At 38.2% G+C, this 21,600-nt stretch overlaps 1 protein-coding gene across 1 annotated transcript in view; it reads right to left on the minus strand.

Annotated features, from left to right (window-relative positions):
- Positions 1-14,712: 14,712 nt before the first annotated feature.
- Positions 14,713-21,600, minus strand: part of LOC148015866 (uncharacterized) — a 40,192-nt gene continuing 33,304 nt past the window's right edge. The window contains exon 2 of the mRNA XM_087664642.1: positions 14,713-15,126. Coding sequence (XP_087520768.1) covers positions 14,981-15,126 — 146 coding nt within the window. The 3' untranslated portion in view covers positions 14,713-14,980. The remainder of the gene's footprint in view (positions 15,127-21,600) is intronic.

The following is a 21,600-nucleotide window of genomic DNA, read 5'->3' on the forward strand; positions in this document are numbered from 1 at the left end:
ATTCTCCCCCCCATAAAGAAGTGTTGAGTACATTTCTTTCAACTTTGTTAAGCAAGATATAAATTTTCCGTTTAGGGATAACTTACCCAATAAAAGCCATATCATTGCACAAACTATTTATGAAGAATATGCAATATCCTTCTATTTCAATTTTTGGGAGTTTGTAGATAATACAATAGACTGGGAGGGTCTAAGTTGTCCTTTTCATTTTTAGATTCTATCAAATATCTTCTCAACATTGATATGTCCTATGAAATAGCGAATTTTCTTTAGTTGGTACCTAGTAAAAAATACAACGATAAGACAATTTATAGGGCTTTTAAATAGACTTTCACAAGCGTTAATCAATACTTAATCTTGTCGCGCTTTACAATAGATATATCAAGTTATTTTATTTAACTAATATCGAATGCACATATAGTCCTTTACTCATTTCGTGCAATATCCACCTACAACTATTTCCATCATAATAGCTCTTTAGATTAAGTATCTCCTCTCTTTATGGCACAATAGCTGCTTCACTCTCAGTTCTTTTTTTAGAGTGGGAGCTTCTCTTTATTTTTTTAAATTAAAAAAAAAGTGATCATGATGCTAATAATAATGATGGCATTGATGATGATGATAATGACGTTGATGACACTGACGATGTTGATGACGATGACGATGACGACGATGATGAGACGCGTAGCTTGTTCGTTTGGGAGGCGGCTCTCTTTGCGGTGGCACCAGTCAGTTCGACACCCTTTTTTCATCCTTTTTTTTTCTTTTTAAAAAAATGTTAGTTCTAATCGTTGCTTAATGTTAGTAACTTATATAAGCTATATACTAACCTTCCTAACTATTGAACTTACTAACTAACACATAAACTAACCTTATAACTAACTTACTAACTAATGTTGACTAACTTATAAATTAAATTAGTATCGACTAACTTATAAATTTATTGGAGGTGCCAGAATGTTACACATACACACACATACTCTCTCTCTCATGCTCTCATTCCATTGACTCCACATCCCACCATCACTTCCTCCCAATTGGTATCAAAGTGGCCCCCTTAAGAGCTTGTGGTTGGAGCAACAAGTGTGAAAACTCAAGCTTTGCCAAAAGTTTGAGGAGTCAAGTTAGATTTCAAAATTTGTGCTTTTTGTTAGATTGGAAAGAGCTCCCTATTTAAGTCAAATAGATACTTCGATTGAGGGAGCCATTGAGGCTCAATTCAGGGGCCACCATAGGAAAATTTCAAAGTGCTTGGATAGCTAATAAGGACTAAACATTAGGCAAAAATTTTGGTCTTCGGATTTCTTGACAAAGCATTTGGTTCATGTAAATGTGTGCAAGCACAAGGTTGCTTAAGCATGGGCCGAGAGCTTAACCAAGGAGATTGCTCATGCTAAAGGCAAGGCGACAACTTAGTTTGACAAGCACACGGACTACTTACTTGCGAGAGATGAAGAGAGAGAGACATTGCCTTGGTGTCTTGGTGTGATCTTGAAGCTCTTAACTTCTCTGATAGCTACATAAGGACATTGGTAATCCAATCAACCACTACAAGCCCATACCATCATCCCCAATGGATTTGGTAGTGTCAAGAACAACCCCTATCAATTATGGTAAAATCCATTTAAAAAAAATATCCCCCTATCTTAGCATTAAGGCTTAATGATCTGAATCTAAAAAATAGCCCCCTTAAAGTCTTAGCATTAAGCTATAATAATCTCAATCAGAATAATCCATTTTCTCAAGGGTTCATGGAACTTGATAACTCAAAAAACCTTTCACACTAGAGAGTCCTCAAATTAGTTTGGTTGAGAGTTATGTTCACACTGGATATTAAACAACTAGTTCGCAGTAGAACCCATTTTATACTGAGTGAAATTGAACTAGTTCATGGTGGAATTGAATGAACTAGATATAATTGAACCATTGTACAAAAATGATTTGTAAATCGTGTAAAGATTGAATTGGTTATTCATAGAGAACTAGTTCAACAATAAACTATTCACACTACAAAAAGGAAATCGATTGCTTTGGAACACATTAAAAAAATTTTAATGCAACTTTTCGCGGCTTGTTTCATGCTTTTTTTTTACATCTACAAAATTTCTTTTTGGGGGTTATTTCATGCTCTACAAAAAGTTTGCAAAAAGCCATATGTTTTGAGAAATATTGGAATGAATGCAAAGGGATAAAGCCTAAAGACATGGACAAAGATGCATGGTATGAGAAAGATGAGATGGCATAATTGACTATCTCAAAATCAGTGTATTTTAATGTGCAATACAAAAATTGTGGTGCATATAGAGTTTGGAAGAAGTTATGCAACCTTTTTGAAAAGAAAAGTGTTGCTTCACATGTTTACTGGTTAAAGAAACTCATTTATCTTCATACAAAAAAGGGGAATTCCATGTCTATCCATTTAAATGATTTAAATACTATATTTAACTAATTGTCTGCTCCAAACATTTCTTTTGAGACTTTAGTCAAGGCTATGTAATTTCTTGGTGAGCTTGCCTAAAAGTTGGGATACTTTCATGACTACATTTAGTAACTCAACACCTCCTAGTGGATTGACTACTACTAAGGTGGAAAGTGGCTTGCTTACGAAAGAGGTCAATAGAAAGAATACTGGAGGTTTCAAGTCCTTGAATGCACTTGATGAGAGGGAGTTCAAATGCAAGGGGAAAATCTCATGATAGAGGGAACTTGAGAAGCAAGTCTTGCACAACAAAAGATATGGAATGCTTTTATTCCAAAAACAAGGGTAACATCAAGAATATTTGCTTTGAGTGGAAGAGCAAGAATAAAGCAAGAAAAAGAGTGATGACGACTAGAAAGTTTATATCAAAATAGGTTTAGCAAGAAAAATTGCTTTGAGTGGAAGAACAAGAATAAAGCAAGAAGAAGAGTAATGACGACTAGAAAGAGGATTAACTGAAGGCTAACAATGCAGAAGATTGGATCCTTAGTTCAAAGGCTAAAATAGCAAAAGATTGAAGACTAGATAATACTATGCCACAAGACTGGATCCTTGATTCAAATGTATCATTTTATGTTACTCTCATAGGAACTAGTTTGCTACTTATGGTGCAAGTAGAAGGGGATGTATTAGTTTGGGCAATGACTTTGCATGTGGCATTGATAGAGTAGGAGATGTACGTTTAAACTTGGCAATGGTTCATCTTTTGTGCTTAAGAATATCTATAGTGTACCAAACTTAAAGAACGATTTGATTAGTAATAGATAGCTAGATGATTGTGGTTGCATGTTGTATTTGATAGTCATACTTATTGAGATACGATAAAATTCATATATGGGAAACAAACCAAAATCGAAGCCATTGGAAGTGCATAGTGATGGTGTATATGGACCTATGCCTATAGTTTTGGTGGGACAAGTATCTTATTTTGTTACATTCATTGATTATGCTACTAGAAAAGTATGAGCGTATCCCATTGACAATAATATCTATATATGTGATGCATTCCAAAAAGTTCTTAGATTATGTGAAAAACTAGTCATGAACAAGTCTAAATGCTTGAGGAATGGTAATAATGAAGAGTACACCTCTCATATAATAATGAAGACTTAGTAGCAAGCCATTGGGTTTCTCCACAAGCCTATATAGCATAGTTCAAAGGTCAAGCAGAACAAGCTTGATCCTAAGTCTAGAAAATGCTTTTTCTTGGATATGGTAATGTAACAGAGATGCAATACCATCTATGGGAACCAAATGCTAAAAAGAGTGCACAACCATAATGTAATCTTTAATGAGAGAAAAAGATGCATAAACAATCCATAAAGACTGTTGAGATACACATGGCTATATTCTAGGAGAATGGAAAACCACCATATGAGTAGTATGTACACTATGTAGTTAGTTATGGACTCCTTGGTTAAGGATACCAGTTGGAAATTAGTTTCTTTGCTTGAGGGAAATAATGCACTACTATAAAAATGGGTCTATAAGCTAAAAAAGGTCTCCCATACAATTTCCAAAGATACATTATGCCTGCAACAAATATCCTAATGCATAAACTTTGAAACTTCTTTGCCAGTTGGCTTGTTAGATAGCACTAGCTTTTCAAAGATAGTATCCACACAATTTCCAAAGATACACCATACCTACAACAAATATCCTCACATATAAACTTTGAAACTTCTTTCACGTTGACTTATTGGATAGCATGAGCTTTTATCCACTTAAACAAGTAGTCCATTGTAGTAAGAATATAGCATTGGTAACTAGCAATCATAGGTAGAGGTCCAACTACATCAATATCCCATCTTTCAAATATATCAAAAGAGAGAAATATCTATCCTATTTTAGGTTTTGAAACTCTTTTTCCCATGTGTTGACATGGTAGGGAAGTCTTGCACCACCAACCAATCTCTCTCCATAAAGATAGCCATACATAGGCATTAGGATCTTTTGTGTAGTGGTTTTAGACTTTGATGAGATCTTCTCACCAATAGTTATGATGACTACCCTTCATAGAGTGCTTTCATTGATTGCCAAAAAGGATATGGAGCTTGTACAAATGAATGCCACAACAATTTTTTTGCATGGACATGCGAACGAGGATATTTATATGTAATAGGAAGGGGGTTTTGTTGTGCAAGACAAGGAAAAGTTTGTGTGCAAGCTCCACAAGAGCTTATATGGATTAAAGCAAGCTCCTAGGGAATGGTATCACAATTTTGTCTCAAGGGTATGCTAAGAGTAAGATCAATTACTACTTGTACACATGGAAGACTATGGATAGTACCCTTAAGGTTCTTGACCTTTTTATGTGGGTGACATACTTATTACCAAGAAGTCACTCATGGATATAGATGCATTAATGAAAAGGTTAGGTGAAAGACTTGGGGGATGCATGCCACATTCTTGGCATCGAGATTATTTTGGGATAGAGACAAGAAGCTTCTCTATTTTTCTCAAAAAGAGTACATTGGGAAGGTACCTGAGCATTTCAAGATGGAGAGGGAAAAGCTTGTTAGTGTTGCATTGCATACATTGAAACATAGCTAAGAGGATAGCCCTAAATTAGATGAGTAAAAAGCTAAAATGGCTAAGGTGCCTTATGTATGGTCAATAGCTTGATATGTGACATGGTACTAGTTGTATAAATATTACTTATGCAAGGGGGAGTGGTTAGAAAGTTTATATCAAACATTGGCAAGAAGCATTGGAAAATAGTGAAGAGTATCATGAGATACAAAAATAGCACTAGAATTATGTGCATTTTCTTTGAAAGGAAGGATGCATCTATTCTTCTCTATGCATATGCATGTTTTATAGGGAATCTCATATTTACAGGAGATGCAATATCATGGGTCTCTCAATTCCATCATGCATGGTCTTATCTACCATTGAGGCTTAATATATTGCAACCATTGAGATATAAAAGGAAGCTATATGGCTTACTTGTCTAGTGGGAGATTTACGCAATATTGGAGAGGTGCCCATTTTGCATTGTGATAGTCATAGTTCCAACCAATTGAGAAAAAACACATTGAGGTAAAGTATCACTTCATCAAGAAGGTTCTTGAGGACAAGCAGATTGAGCTTATCAAAAGTCATATGGATGACAACCCTATAGATCTTCTCATGAAGACTTTGAATTCTGAGTACTTTGTACACTACAAGAATAATTATACTACAAAATGCTAATAAACGTTGGATAGTATCCTCACTTGCTATTCTCCTTTAAAGGCACACTAGCCTCTAAGTGGGAGGCAATTAGCAAAAAAGTCAATGGCCAAAGGCTAGGTGGGTATCCCTTATGCTAGTACACAATGTATAGTTATACATATAAGTGAAGATAATGAAGAATAAGAGTGACTAATTACCCAGCAAATCTCTCTCTCTCTCTCTCTCTCTCTCTCTCTCTCTCTCTCTCTCTCTCTCTCTCTCTCTCTCTCTCTCTCTCTCTCTCTCTCTCTCTCTCTCTCTACATCTCATTATCACTTCAAAGATACTTTTAAAAAAAAACTTTTCATACATGGCACTAACCCTTCAATATGCACATACTCTCAAAACATTTGAAACCCCATGATTCATAGTAGACCTAGCCATTGACATTGTAAGGGATGAATGCAACCAAATATCCTTGTTCTTCTATATCTAAGATTTTTGAACCATAGTCCAAAGAGAGCATGATAACCTTTACTATTGATAGCTAAAATATTCCACGTCTCTACTATTTTATCTAGTTTAATTGTGCCTATTAAGTCTTTTACGAACTCTTTCAAAGTTGGGCCTCTCAAATCTACATTTTGTGGAGATCAGAGAATCCTCACAATGTCTTTTTTATTCACAATTTCTTTCAAAAGCTTAATTCTCTCCTCATTTTGATGGATATTAATACTTGAATTTTGAAAAACACATTTCTTTGCTACATTGTGTCTCCTCTTTTTTTCCCCACCATTTCCAAACAAGTTAGTTGTATGTTTTATATGTCTCTTCCTCTCAATCCTATCAGAGTTTCTTTTAAGTATACTGATTTCTCTCTCAATATAATGATCAATTTCTAAAACCCCAACTTGTTAATAATCTCAAAAATAGTTTTTTGCACTATCAAGAAAGCTTATTTCATTTCATGTATTTGAGTATGCACATCAAATGTAGAATATAACCTCATACAATATCCAAACACATCATTAAAATCATTTCCAATATATCTCATCAAGTCATGAACAATGAAAAATAGAGGAGGATTACCAATAGAAGGATCCTTCGGATAAATGCTTCCATCTACCCATAAATCTATGGCCTTTCCTTTTTCTAATCATAATTTGTTTGTCTCATCTTTATCTAGCAATGCTCTATGATGTAGATTTCTCCAAATTGAATATATTGGATATACTAGAGTATAATCTATTGAATGAGAATATCACAAGGAAAAGAAGAGTAGAAAATAGAATAATTGTCTATCAATTGCACATGGAGGAGGAAACGAACATGGCTTTGGTGGGAAAATCTAAACAATATGAGACTTTGCAAGTTTAGAAAGAAAATGACCAAACAAGTGATGACTAACATGAGTTCAGAATATAGGCATTTAATGGCCTATTTCTTAAATGAACTATACTCATAACTTGCATCTGAATGGCCAACATACAACACATAACTACAAAAAAGGCCAAAAAAAAAAAAAAAAAAAAAAAAAAAAGAGCAAACTAGACCAAGCATACTCAAAACTCAAATTTCCATGAGCTCCCACCATCTTATTGGTGACATAAAGAGAAAGAATCTACTTGAATAAAACAACCTTGCCAAACCTCATGTTTGGCTTGAATTTACACATATAATAATGAAATACAACTATAAGCAAACAAAAATTTTCCACAATTAATGTGTTCCAACAAGCATTATTCAATCTACCTAAACCTTGCAGTTCTTGCAAATCAAACCAAATAGAATTCCTCTAGATGCATGTTGAAGTTATGTGGAGTTGTTCGCCAGATAATGCACATTCTTGTAGAACAACAAAAACTACATCAAATGCTTTCTTCCTCCATAATAGAATATGACATGAATGCAGTTGTAGTATGAAACAAACTTTAAAAATGATTATTTGTTGCAAAATCAAATAATTTACTTACTAAGAAGTAAGGTCTCTTAATATACTGCAAGGATAGGATATTTGACAATCTTTTTTGCCACTTCTTCGTAAAGTTATTAGAGGTGCCACATTGCATACAAAACTACCATGGGTTATGGTAGACCCTTCTAATGGGTTTGAAAACTTATTTTGGTACATTATCAAGTTGTTTAAGGTTTTTGTAATGTACCTATGCACACACTTGACCTTTTTCACCTCGGATCGAAGTACTTGAGTTTTTTGTCCTAAATGCATGCATGAAGCCTTGAAATACATATATGGAATAAAAAGATTTTTAAAAAGGTGATGATGATAAAGTTAATGGGTTAATGAGTAGAATAGGTTTATTAGTTGGTTAGTAATTAGTTGGGTTAGTTGTTAATTAACTAAGTTAGTTAGAGTAAATAGTTAAATTACTAAATTTTTCTTTTTTAAAGAGTTAGTAAGGTTAGTTAGGGGCGGGGGGGGGGGGGGGGAGATAGAGCGTTGTTGTTCCAATTTTCCGGCCAATGGTGATAAGCCCAACCAATGGGGACCATTAGAGAGCTCCTACTAAAGCTAATCAGAAGACCATTGAATGAAGATTACAACCATGTAGACTAGGTGACAAAAATTTTGGGGGCACAAGGGCAAACAAACGCAGGTGGGCTCCTATTGATGGTATGGATGAGGTCAATCAGTCATTCAGATTAGGGTAATAATAAATTTTAGTGAATTTTGGTGAAGGAACTTTGAAATTTCTCTCTTTCTAGCTTTAATTATATTCTCTTAGCCAACAATTCATAGCTTCTATCGAGAGATCTTAGCCAAATTAAGTCCCTTCAAGTGCTACTTGGTGAACTTTTAGGATTGTTCCATGTGAAAGGTGAGAAGGATCGAAGCTTGCTTGGAAGAGCTATGGTGGGAGAGCAAGAGCAAGAAAAGAGAGACCAAATGGGAACTCCAACAGTCACAATGTGTGATTGGGTCTTCCTTTATTCAAACTCTCACTAAAAGAGTAAAGAATAAAGTGACGGTGATGGGTGTCCGCCACCTGTAGTGTGCAGTGGCGGGCACTGTCAGTGCAGTAATACATGGGCGGCTAGGTAGAGACGCCTTTACCCCCCACAACCTCCCACTTAAAGGCGAATATGACCTAGTGAGGAGTAAAAAGAAATAGAAAAGATAGTACAATATACACATATACAACAGGATCAGGAAAAACATCATCTCATCCAATGCCCATCAATCTCTTGAGAAAGGCAAAGCACTCAATAGTGAGGCTTTTGTGAGCAGATTTGTAGGATTTTCGTCAGTGGAGATCTTGACAAGGTTAATAGACTTGTCCTCCACGACTCCACGTATAAAGTGATACCTCATCTCAATGTGTTGTCTTCGCCTGGAAGATGAGATTCTTGGCTAGCTGAATAGCACTCATACCACTGAGTAGCATCGTAGGTATAGATTGATCCCAAGGTCATAAACCAAACGTCCCAACCATATGGCCTCATTGCAAGCCTCAGTGGTAGAGAGAGCCGTACACTTTTGAACCCTGGACATCCAAGAGATAGCATCTCCAACACGGCAAATACATAGCCAGAAGTGGACTTCGTATTATTTGCATGTTCTGCATAATCGAAGTCTGTGTACCCCACAACTCCTGTATTCTGGCTGACACAGTAAATACACATATCTGTTATGCCCTTCAGGTATCTCATGATACCCTTCACGACATCCCAATGATTTTTGCCAAGCATAGCCATATAGCATGCTACAACACCAACTGCAAAGGCAATTTCTGGATGAGTGGCTATCATGGCATACATCAAATTACCCACGACTGATGCATAAGAGATATTGGCCATCTCGGCTCTCTGCTCATCTGTTTGCGGACAATCGGCCTGTGAGACCTTCACCCAAAAAGGTAATGAATAGCCAATAAGCCTCAGTCCTGCATGCGAAAATGCTCAAGGACTTTATGAATGTACTCCCTCTGTGAGAGGTAGAGTAGTCCCTGATGCTTGTCGCGCTTAAGGCACGTACCAAGAATGTGAGAGGCATGTCCCAAATCCTTCATCTCAAAGCTCTTCTTCAGTTGAGATTTAAGAGCATCCAACTCGTCATGAGCTTTCTCTACAATCAACATATCATCCACATAAAGTACCAAAATAGGCAATGAGCCATCGCGATCTTTTTTCGTGTAAAGACACAGATCCATAGCACTCCCGTTGTAGCCCTGTGACTGCATAAAGATATCAAACTTATGATACCACTCCCTAGATGCTTGCTTCAAGCCATAAAGACTTTTCTTCAACTTACACACTAGGTGCTCCCTGCTAGATTCTGCAAAGCCCTTAGCCTATTCCATGTAAATCTCATCATGCAAATTCCTATGCAAGAATGCAATCTTCACATCCATCTGATACATGTCCAAGTCAAGCTGCATGACTAAGGCTAAAACCAAGCGTAGGGTGGTTATGGGGGAGAGAGGGGAAAATTTTGGATGGGGATTTAAATGGGAGAGACACTCATGAGACAAGCCATCATTAACCCCTCCCTCCCTATGTCACCTCCCCGCCCCTCCTTCTAGATGTACCACCACCAAAGTTAGGGATCATGCAACGATAGCAATGTAGTTATGATAAGAAGATGCGATATTTATTTGAATCACAAATAGTGCCTTTTGGTTTTAAAAAACCCTAACCGTAGATAGAGGACCCAATGAAGTGATACTAAAACTCCATGGTTTGCTAATATTCTCTAAAATAGGGATCATGCAATGATATCAAGTTGTGGATATTGAATTCCATGAGTGCATGTATGTGATGTTGTAAAATATAGGGATCTTACAATGGTATTGAATGTTATTCTTGTGTGGCATGAAAGTGTTATTAGAATTCTGCGATTTAGAAGCCAGTTACAAAAAGTGGATTCATTATTTGATGAGAATGGTTACACCTGGATATGGTTGTTTATGGATGTGAATAGAAAAGAACTATCATGTGATAAGATTTTTATAGAATTGATATTTGCATGTACTCTAAGATAGGAATCATGCAGTGGTACTGGATTGTGGATATTGATCTCATATGTACATGGATATGTCATTGTAAAAGATAAGGAGCATAAAAGTGTTATTAGAATTCGACGACTTAGAAGCTAGTTACACAATGGATTTATTGTTTGATAAAAATATTTGTGCTAACATAATTATCGTGTGATAAGATTATTATGGAATTCATATCGACATGTACTCTCCCCTAATTCTTACCATATGACTTTCACCTAGTTGGACACTGATGTTTAGAGTGTAGACTACCACCTAAGTGAGGTCAAACATGTGAGAAGTATTCTCTCGTGGCAACACAAAAATCAATGGGGCTCTGGTTAAATAGGTATTAGTTGCGAGACTAGTGCTATGATAAGGAATACTTGTAAGATAGAGAAGAAATCCTCAACGAGCATAGTGCAAGGTGATAGGCACCAAGGGGACTATGATTAAAAGAGAGGGATCAAGGGTGTGTTCAATGTGTTCTAGGGTTGTGACATCCAATGATGTATCCCAAGACCAATGACAAATTTAGGATGAAGCTAAAGTGTCATGATTTCCTTATAGTCTCAATTAGAAATTTATTAAATTATTACAATTAAAAAAAGCTATTTTGAAATAGATTTTTTTTGTGTTTGTGTTGTATCTAAAGGTGTTCGATCAACACTATGTAATAGCTAATTAGTGAAGCTATTTTTATATATCGTAATGTGTGGGGCTATAAATCATTAAGGATATCAAGTGTATGCATGAAAAGCAAGTGGATGATCGTCTCATGGCAACATTGTCCTATGGATGGATCGACCTGATTAGTTTGGTACTTTCCAAAAGATAGAAATAAAAACATAGCCAATAATTGCTATGTAGAGTTTATGTTGTAGATCCCAAATAAGAATGGTTTCAAGGTGATGCACATGTACAAACACTTGACCTATTTCACCTTAGATGCATACACGACTTTTTCATCTTGAAGACATACGCAAGCCTCACAATACACGTAAGGAATTAAACCTTAGTTTTTGCTCCCTAGAGTATTCAAAGGAGGGCTCGTGAGCTTGAAAATGGTTGGATGAACCTAATTTCATGCTTTGCAAACCAACAATGACACATTGAAAGGACCGCTTTGTGGGCATTGCAAGATGAATGAGCGTGGTGAATTATGAGCTTTCAATATCCTTGCCATACTAGTAATCAAACAACCAATCTATTCAAGTATCAAAATGAAGAGCGAGTTGGCAAGATGAATATCGATCAACACAATAATGTAAAGATCATGTAAATGCAACACCATCTCCCTCAACGTGCATGCAAGCCTACAATAAGTAGCAACAAAAGGCTGACAATGCATGCGTCTAAAAACTGCAAGAGCAAAGTTGAGGATTTTAACTCTATTAGTCTTGTTGCTACTAGACACTAATTTATTCCTTTTTCCCAGAGTGACCCGTCCATGTATCACATTACTTTGCTTAGTTTAATTTTTTGTAAACAGGGTGAAAAGGGAATGCGAAGTACTTAAAGCAAGCAAATTGTCACTAATTAAATGATTGTTTGCTTACGTCGAATGGATTGTATGGCAATAGAGACCCTAGCCATTGTGGGCCTACAATGATGGTGCTCTTAGAGTTATCAAACTTTTGAGCTTGCTTGATTCAATTATTTGAGCATTAAAACCAAATCAACTTTGTATTTACCTGACTTAAACTAGAAATATTGATTAGATTAAAATTTGAACAAGTTATGGTTTCAAGCCATCATTTTACTCTCTTATTGCTTTAGGTGATTGGTTTTATCCCCAACAATGGGAATTTAGTGCTAGCAATATGTAGTAAATATGACCAACACATCTCTTAATACGCAAACTCCAATCTCAAATAAGGTAACTAATCAAACAAGTCACATATCAAGAAGATACGACTAACAACCATCTTAACATGTAAGAAAGTGATGGTTTAGCATCCATAAAAAAATAGGCTACTAACAACCTACACAACATGCAACAAAAAAATGATACTAAAAATCATCTTAACATGCATGGTAACGGAACCAAAATATAAAATCTTATGCTCAACCACCAAAACCCACGAACCGCTTATTGCTTCAAGTGTTTCAAGCCAAGTGCAATGGCTATCTCTCACAGCCATACGTGCTCTCACACCTACGAGTGTAGTGAGCTTACCTCCATGCTTGATCGAGTTCCTCCTTCCTCAAGCACTCTGGTAGCTTCACGATCCAAGGTACAAGCTCAAGCAAGCTCAATCCTCAAAGTCCAAGCTCCATGCTCCATTGCTGCACGTGAGACAAGAGAAGAGAGGAGAAAAAGAAGGCTAACAAGTTTTTCATCTTCCTTGTCATAGAGACCTCCTATAATCACTTATTGGCTTAAAAGTACCATTTACCAGTTATTCTATACAATGTAACCCTGCTAGCCTTGAAATTAGATGCAACCTTATTTTGATAGAGCAAGAAACGAGATTTGTGCTATATGTCTATGCGTTATCCAAATGTTTTTTTGCATCCTAGTACAACAAACCACCACCTAACGCATCTTATTTTAAAAGGAAAGCTTAGTCATGACTCAGTTCATTGAAGCCCTTGGCAAGGTCTCAACATCTGCATTGCAACAAAGTTATTCTGCTTATGAAACTTAAAAACTGCATTAGCTAAGGCCTCACAATCAAGAATTACTGTATTTATATTTTACACACTCAAAAAAATAAATAAAGTTTTAAACTTCAAAGATGAAGTGAGAAACTTCAGTCAGGACCTTCAATAAAATATTGAAATCAAGTCTTGAATAATAAGCTGTCTCCAATCATGTGTACTCCAGCAGGGCAAAAATATCGAAATCAAGTCTTGAATAATAAGCTGTCTCCAATCATGTGTACTCCAGCAGGGCATAAATAACATCTACCTTAGATGCATGGAAGCCACCAAAACAAAACTCTGTCTCATTATTTCGTTTATGTTTACTATAATCCCTTGCTCATGAAATTTACATTGGACAAAAAGAAGCCCTCAAAGACAACAGGCGCATCTCCTCCGTGTTGCATATCACTATCAGGGAAACAATCTCAAAAACATCTGCAACTCTGGAAAGAGGGGTACTGCTTAATAAGCTATCTCGTAAGCTTTGACAAACCCTGCTCCAATCCTCTGCTCAAGCAGAGTTCAATTAACATTTTAATTTAATAAGATGAATGGAAACCATCAAAACAAGGGCCATGTCCATAGCATTTTCAGTAGATGCACGGAAATGGTCAAAACAACACCCATGCCTCTTCTCCATGTTGCATATTGCTTCTTGTGTTAGAAAAGGAGCCAGGTCTTAAGTCAATGTGAAATTATGATGATAAGGGAATAGAAACCATCTTCCAATAGCCCCAAAAGGATAGCTAGCTTCTCTCAAGTGAGGTCACCATCTCAGCTATAGTATTAGGTTGAATACCATTTTATAAAAACTTCAACTTCAGAAGTTTATAGGGCCATGCATGGACGAGAGGTAGAGCTCTTCATTTGAGTATTGGAAAAGCAAAAGGCCCAATCAGCATACTGAACACTGACCTCCATTCTTCAGTTGGATTCATATTCTTTCCAGAGGCAGATTTGTGGTTAAGAATAGAATGAGTAATTGATCCTTCATCTGATTTCTTACTACATTTGAAGGTCCAGAGTTAGAGACCGCCTAGGACCATTATAATTTAGGATCAGATTCCATGGGATTATCAGCCAACAGATTTCTGTACGCCAAAACCAAGGGTGCTACTGATACTTATAAATAATACTACAGCTTTACAAGTACCATTTGCAAAGCCTGTTGTACTTATTTAAGACATACTTGAGCTCAGGGATTTTTCAGCATTGCATTCTATGGAAAGTCCCTCATGAAACATCTTCCCCACTCTATTTCTCCCTATCATTTGTAGGCCTGCTGCAAATCTGCCACTATCATGAAGGAACCAAGGCACAAATAATCATTTAAGCTATTAGAGCAATTTAAAAGGACCCACATTAAATACCCAATTAAGAATCTGCTTTCTATGAAAAGACCCTCCTGTGGCCCCTTTGGCATGGAAGACATAAACAGAAGTTTCATGATAAATTATGATGACCTCAGGGGTGGCAAGAAAGACAAATTCTTTGATTATGGAGTCATGGACTGAGAATACCATGTTAACGGTTGACCAACTATATTGTGCAATAATACCCTAACGTATGAAGCAAACATCATAATAGGACTTTGAATCACCATTATTGAACATCAACAGGATCTAGACTACTACTTTCTGAAAATCTAAACAAGAAAACTGTCGACTTATGATCTTTGCACTCCATGCTTCATCAGATTTTAGTCATCTTTCTGCATCACTCTGTAATTCTGTCTGCTTATAGGATTGATAACAACCGGTGGCCCTGCTACACGTGGCCAACCCTCATCAAACTTCCTCGAAGTTTCTTCTTGCCATTCTTTGGTCAATGTCCGAGGTACAGTCCCTGTTCCACCATCAATATTTCACAGCACATTTAGTCCACAAAGACAGCCAAAACCATGCCACAAATATGCTTTGCTCTCAACGGTATCTCTCACACACACCTCTCTCCTTTTCTAACACGAGTAAACTCATTCATACATATCAAATGAGAGAAGATTGTTAGTGATGGCAGATAGCAAGATAAATGGGCTGTGAGTTAACCACAGAAGCACAACCAGAACATGGATGCGAAGTCAAGGATATTTAAGAAAATAAGAGGTGCCTTTGCCATTCTACATTAAACAATGTCATCAACCCCTTGAAACCTTACACCAAGAAGAAGATATGGTTAAATACACTGGATATTTTATGAGCTTTCCTATGGAAAAAGCCATGTCAAGTTACATTTTTTTAGCACTGATAGCTCAATTGGATAGAGTGCCTGAACCAGGTGGTTAGAGGTTCAAGCTCTTCGATGCACACGCAGACTGTCATACAACTGCTAATGCAAGAAGCTAGTAAGAATAGCATTAAGACCCTTGCATAGCACCACAAAGTTTTAGAAACACAGAAAACAAAAACAGCAAAAAAACTCAATTTCACAGGTTCGGCCAATTTCAGAAATGGGGCAGAGTTTTGGATCCATACACAAGAAACGGATTTGCCTCTTGCTTTGAATTTTGAAAAGGGAGATATGCAAAAGTTGTTGGAAGAATTGGTTGTTCGAAATGCTTATGCGGCTGCACATGCTTCTACTTTTAGTCTACAATTAGATAGAATGGCTAGCCAAGTGATGATTGGTCCGAAGGAGGCTACAATATGGACACATGATTTGCATGCAATTGAAAAGAGAAAAGTTACTGATAGTGAAATATCTCATGCAGGACAAGTCATTCATGACATAACTAGTTGGGAATCACTGGTAGATGCATACTCAGTGTATGCATATTTAGCAAAGGTGCAAAACACGAATGTACTTGTGGAAGAGAAATGAAAGAGAGATGAATCCCTGCATTTTCTTTATTAAGTGCAACTGCAGGAATAATTCTACATGCTATTAGCAGATGCTCACGAGAACACATTCACCAGAAGTGCACACTTGACTTGTTGTATGTGCCCTATTTTTGAACCGTGGGTGAAATCATCAAGTTTAACATTGATCACAGCTAGAGACCCAGATAGAGTTGTAGGAATGGTTGTGACCTGCCGCATGATTTGTGAATTATTAGCACATTGTAATTCCTCCTCTGATTTCTCCAACCCCTGTTGTGGAGTGTAGGACCACGACGGAAACACACAAACACTGAAACACACATGGGGGTTAAAGTAGTAATCGGAGAGTGGCGTCCATTGGTGACAAATCCGGAGTGTTGTAACCACCAGTCCAAGCTGAGATGATGCTGAAAATGAAAGGGCAGCAAGCTGGAAACCAAAACATAGCAATCTTTGGGGCTGGAACTGGTAAATGCAACAATGTAATTGCTAAAGATGACGGCAGCCAATCACCAGTAGCAATCTAGAGCTGGCTCAAGGGTGCTTTGCACAATGAGATGCGTTCCTGAATGCTACATGATGAGAATGCGCATGCAGCATGGTGCCACCTAGACAATATTGTCAGCAATCTTGTCAGCTCATGAGTTTGGACATGTGGCTTAGTGGGCCAAGTATTGTAGTGATTTTAGGTATATTTCTAATGTGCCATCATTATGGTGATTTTATATTTTATTGTTGGCAGACCAGCATTTAATGCTAGCTGCCCTGATCACATTTATGGCATATTTTTTCCCTATATAATCAAGCTTCCTCCTCCACAATCTTCCTACATCACTTGCACGTTCTAATGCAGGCCTTGTTGGAGAGGAGCTGATGCCAATGCCCACATAGTCAATGACTCACTGTTGTAGGCAATTGTCTCGTATTTGGTATATGGGTTCCATTTCCCAAGCATATCTTTAGGTTCTCCCTTTGCAAATTCTCTTATTATCTTCAGTTTTCGGTATTCTCTTGTGTTGTGCAGTCTATTACAGCAGTCTTCTATGCTTCCATCACTGCACCCATGTCTAACATGGTAGTAGATGTCAGTGTTCAAGCTCTGGGTGTTGGGACACTTTGCCCTCACACAAATCTGTTTTTGCTGATCAGCTTCCTACTGTCTAATGCAGCCTAGGCAACCTGTCCCTGCTGCAAATGGCCTGAATTTTCAGCCCCTGTTGTCTGGGTTTTCTCTCAGCTGTCTGCGTTTTCTGATTTTCTGCCTTCATATGTCATAAGCTTTTCACATAACTTCATCTTTGATAGTCGGTCTGCACAGTGAACTCTGCCCCTAAAAGATAGTGTTTTCACATAGAGAGTGCATGAATTACACAAATTAATTCTTTTTTTACAAACCTGCGATTTTCCTTCAGCACCATGCAATATACAACTCTCATAGGCATCCATATACCCCTCTCGCATTAAAACAGCCCCAATGTTGTTACCCCATGGGACATGTATCACATTGTACCATACAATCAACTTTCCCTTCAACTTCTCAAATGCTAAAATTTACACCGCTATCCAACCAAAAAGTACACCCCTCCTCCATAAAGCATGCTCTGTAAGGCATGTAATGGAGATGGGTCTCATCACTAAGTCATGGTTGAACCTCCAAGGCCCCGATCTAGGTAGTCTTTGAAGATCCTAGATATCAATAGGTGAAATGATTGCTCGAAGACAACCATCCCAAAAGAGAAAATGGTGGGTGATAGAATTCATGATGAGGAGGTCCCCCCCCCCCACCCGGAGGGTGGAAGTGCAAGGGCCCCCTCAAGACGAACAAGTAGAAGCCCCCTATAAGGACAAAGAGAGTATAGCCCCCTCTGAATCCCCCTCTATGAGAGAGAGGGAATCTAAAAACTCATAGATCTAATGATGAAGAAAGTGTCGCCCGTCGTGCCCAAAAAGTTATCTACAGAATCAAACTCCCAACCTTGGCCACTCGAACCTAAGTAGTAAAGGGTGGGGAAAAGGAGGCTCCAGCTAAGCCAAGTGTGGGCAATAGTCATTATCTCTCAATGGAGAGAATGACGGAGCCAAAGAAATGGAGGGTGTCAAACAATCACTCTCTCTCGAAGGAGCGGACTGCTGAGGAGACAATATCCAACAATCACTATCTCTTGGTGGAGCCAACTACAAAACCACAAGTTGTCAAGGTGGCATTCTTGAAACCCTAAAAGAAGTAGAAGCAACCTTTGTGGCGCATTGCGGCAATCGCGAGGAGGCCGTGGTATTAGTCGATCCTCCTCTGGCTTAAAAGGGCTTAGTGCACATTGGATGTGTCTTATTGCCTTGAGCATAAAAACCTAAAATTTGATGCAGAATAAATTATGTGACCCAAAAGGGAGAGATGGCACAAGAGTACCTTGGGGTAGACGCATATACTCCGGCAAGGTAGGGAGCAAAGGTCCATGGCGACAAGCAGTGGTGGGGGTTTCGATGATGCCAAAAGAGGAGCATCCAATGGTCTATCCATCTACCTGTGGAGAAGCCATAGCACAGGAGTGTCAGCCTGTAAAAGATGGGGGGTGGAAGAGGAAGAGAAGGGTATCTCTATCTCCTGGTGATGCAGCAGAACTGAAGGGGAAAATCAGCAAATGATGCCGAACCTACAACCAGTCTTTGCCTTCTCTGATGAATAGGGACTTTAGCTCTCTAAGCTCCTGCACTCTAATACCATGTCAAAATAATAGGTATGTTGTGATACCATGTCAAAATAAGCAACAATGCAGAGAGATAGTAGGGTTTACAGGGAGTAACACAGAGTGCATATGGCAAACATTAAGAGAAAAGAGAAACTCGGAAACACAAGAACACGATGATAATGCATTGAATCATGCTATGAGAAGAAAAGCTGATACAATCAAGCCGAAGCTCAAAAGATAATTACATCGTCTTGTTTGAATCAAGTAGCAACACCTATGCAAATTTGCACAATGAAGGGAGTGAAACACAGTCCTCCGAGCAGTGGCTATCGAAGTAATCACTCGAAGGTGAAGGACAACTGTCGAGGGAGGGAACCACAATCCTCTAATACTATCTAAGATGTGGAAGATGATGGCCAGATGTCAAGGAAACGAATCGCAGACCTTTGATGCCGGGGAGTGACATGGGTAGCAAAACACAAATCCCAAAATGTTGGAGCTATCAAACGTAAGAAGAGCAACCCAAATGTTGACGCCAAATGATGGAGGACGAGCCAAGCAACATAAACGCAGGTCCTAGCAGTTTTTGTGACAGATGAGTGATACCAGGTGATGGAGGAGGAGCCAAGCTACAAAAACGCAAGTCCCAGCAACCCCTGTAATAGACCAGTGATGAAATCACTGATGCTTAGTGATGGAGACTATTGCCAAAGGCTAGTATGCTAACGCCAAGTTGGAGATGATGACGCCAGACAAGCAGAAGACCTCCAAATTGAAAAACGCAGGTGAAGATAGAGCCTAATGGACAAGGGTACTGACACCAAGCAGATGATAATGACGCCAAGTGAAAAATGCTCCAAATGCAAGACCTGAAGATGAAACAGGGTGCCTGAAGCAAAAGAGGGAGGGTGAAGGCAACCACAAGCCACGAACCGCAATGTCCTCCTGAAGGAGTGTAAGGGCAAAGGAAGGGGCTGGTGAGAGAAGGGATGTTTGTCTAATGATAGAGGAAGAGGAGTGAAGAATGACTAAAGAGTGTGAAGAATGAATCAAGTGACTGCCTATTTATAAGCATAAGCTATCTAGGGTGGCGCACCACTATGTGGGCACCCACTGAAAAAGTGGCCAAAATGTGTACACTAGCTCTTTTTGGGGCTGTCAGTGTGAAACCCTAAATGAAGTATGTGAACTGAAGAAGTGGTTTCTCAATACACTCGTCCACACCTATCGACTATAACTTATCACAAATTTAGCAAATGTCTCTCAAAAAAGTGATATGACTTGAACACTTCTTCTCTATGCATCATGATCTTGAGAGCTAGGCTGCCTAGACTATCCAATACTTGCTTGCTATATTTTATACATCTACATTGCCACCGACATGAGAAGCATCTCGCAAATCTGACATACATGCATCAATGTTTACCATGGAGCCTTGTCAAGAGCCACATATAATCCATGACACATATCCTTAGCACTTTGTGGTATTGCATCACATTTTTCAATACTAAGACCTATCAAAGTCAAAATGTGTGCCCTTATGCATGGTGGATCACCATGCCAAGTATATCCACAATGCATGCAATTGCATATATTTTGCCCTTTTCCATTTATTTTGCAATACTCACACGGTCTCATTCAGTTTTGCACTTTCTTTCCATGTTCAAAACTTGACACAAATTTAATATAGGTGACATCATCAATGTTAGATGAAGACCTTGCCAATTGACATTGAGAAAATAATTGTTAAAACTTACTACTTTTTAAATACAACAAAGCTCCCAATTTCAAATTTCAAAACATTGGTTGACACTAGACAGTGGAAGTTGCCTTTGAGAGGGAGAGAGAGAGAGAGAGAGAGAAGCTTTTGAAACCAACCTTCCTTCTTGGAGAGGGGTGGTAAAGCTTAATCAAGCACTTAATTACAACAATTAATAAATGAACATAAAGTGAAATGTACACATTACCATCATAATCTTGGACATTGGACACCCTGTGGGCCCCAAAACTGATGCCCCTTGCCATATTTTTTTAACTTGAATTGCTAAAGAACGGAATACAAGTTGAGATTTCATAATCTCCTCTCCTGATCCAAAAGCCCCTTGGTATACACAGCACAATTCTCAGCGCTGTCCACCAAATCTGACCGAGATCTAATAAAAAAAATGGCTGAGATTTGTTGAGAACGGCTGAGCACAAGCTAGAGAAGGTGAGAAAATTCTGAGATGAGAGAGAAATCAGAGATTCTTCACAAGAAATGCCCAAAACTGACTGTTGCCTTGACAAATCAGCAAATGGAGCTGTCACCTACTATCTTGAGGCCCCCAAAATAGTGTCGCCTGATCAACGATGCCGCATGCTGTCCTTGCTGCATTAAATGCAGTCCCCCGCCTGCTAGGGCCTCCTGGCAGCTGTCGCCTGCCTCCAATGGCTGAATTCTACTTTAGAATCAGACCAGCAGCACTTCCTTCCTCTCTACCACAGCTTAGATAGACTAAATGACTCTCTCCCAGCCCCAAAAAGCCTTCTCCCCCATTGCATGAGTGTTTTTGCCATGCAACAGCCTTCTAATCTCAGTTTCCAACAATTTCCAGCCAATGAATTAATTCTGAACATTAATTTCAACCCTCTTGACCATGCCCAAAATTCATTTTGAACATTAATTTCAACCCTTCTAACCATGCCCAAAATTAAATGTGCCCATCCACAATTAGATTGGCTAGGTCATTTGCAACCCCAAGTGGTCCCCAGCATCAATTGACACTTAGACTCCCATTAATTAATTATTTTCTAGTGTCACCACTGACACTTAATGG

Source organism: Lygodium microphyllum, chromosome 23, assembly GCF_053477565.2.
Source record: "Lygodium microphyllum isolate KBCC chromosome 23, Lygodium_microphyllum_v1.1.10, whole genome shotgun sequence".
Lineage (NCBI taxonomy): Eukaryota > Viridiplantae > Streptophyta > Polypodiopsida > Schizaeales > Lygodiaceae > Lygodium > Lygodium microphyllum.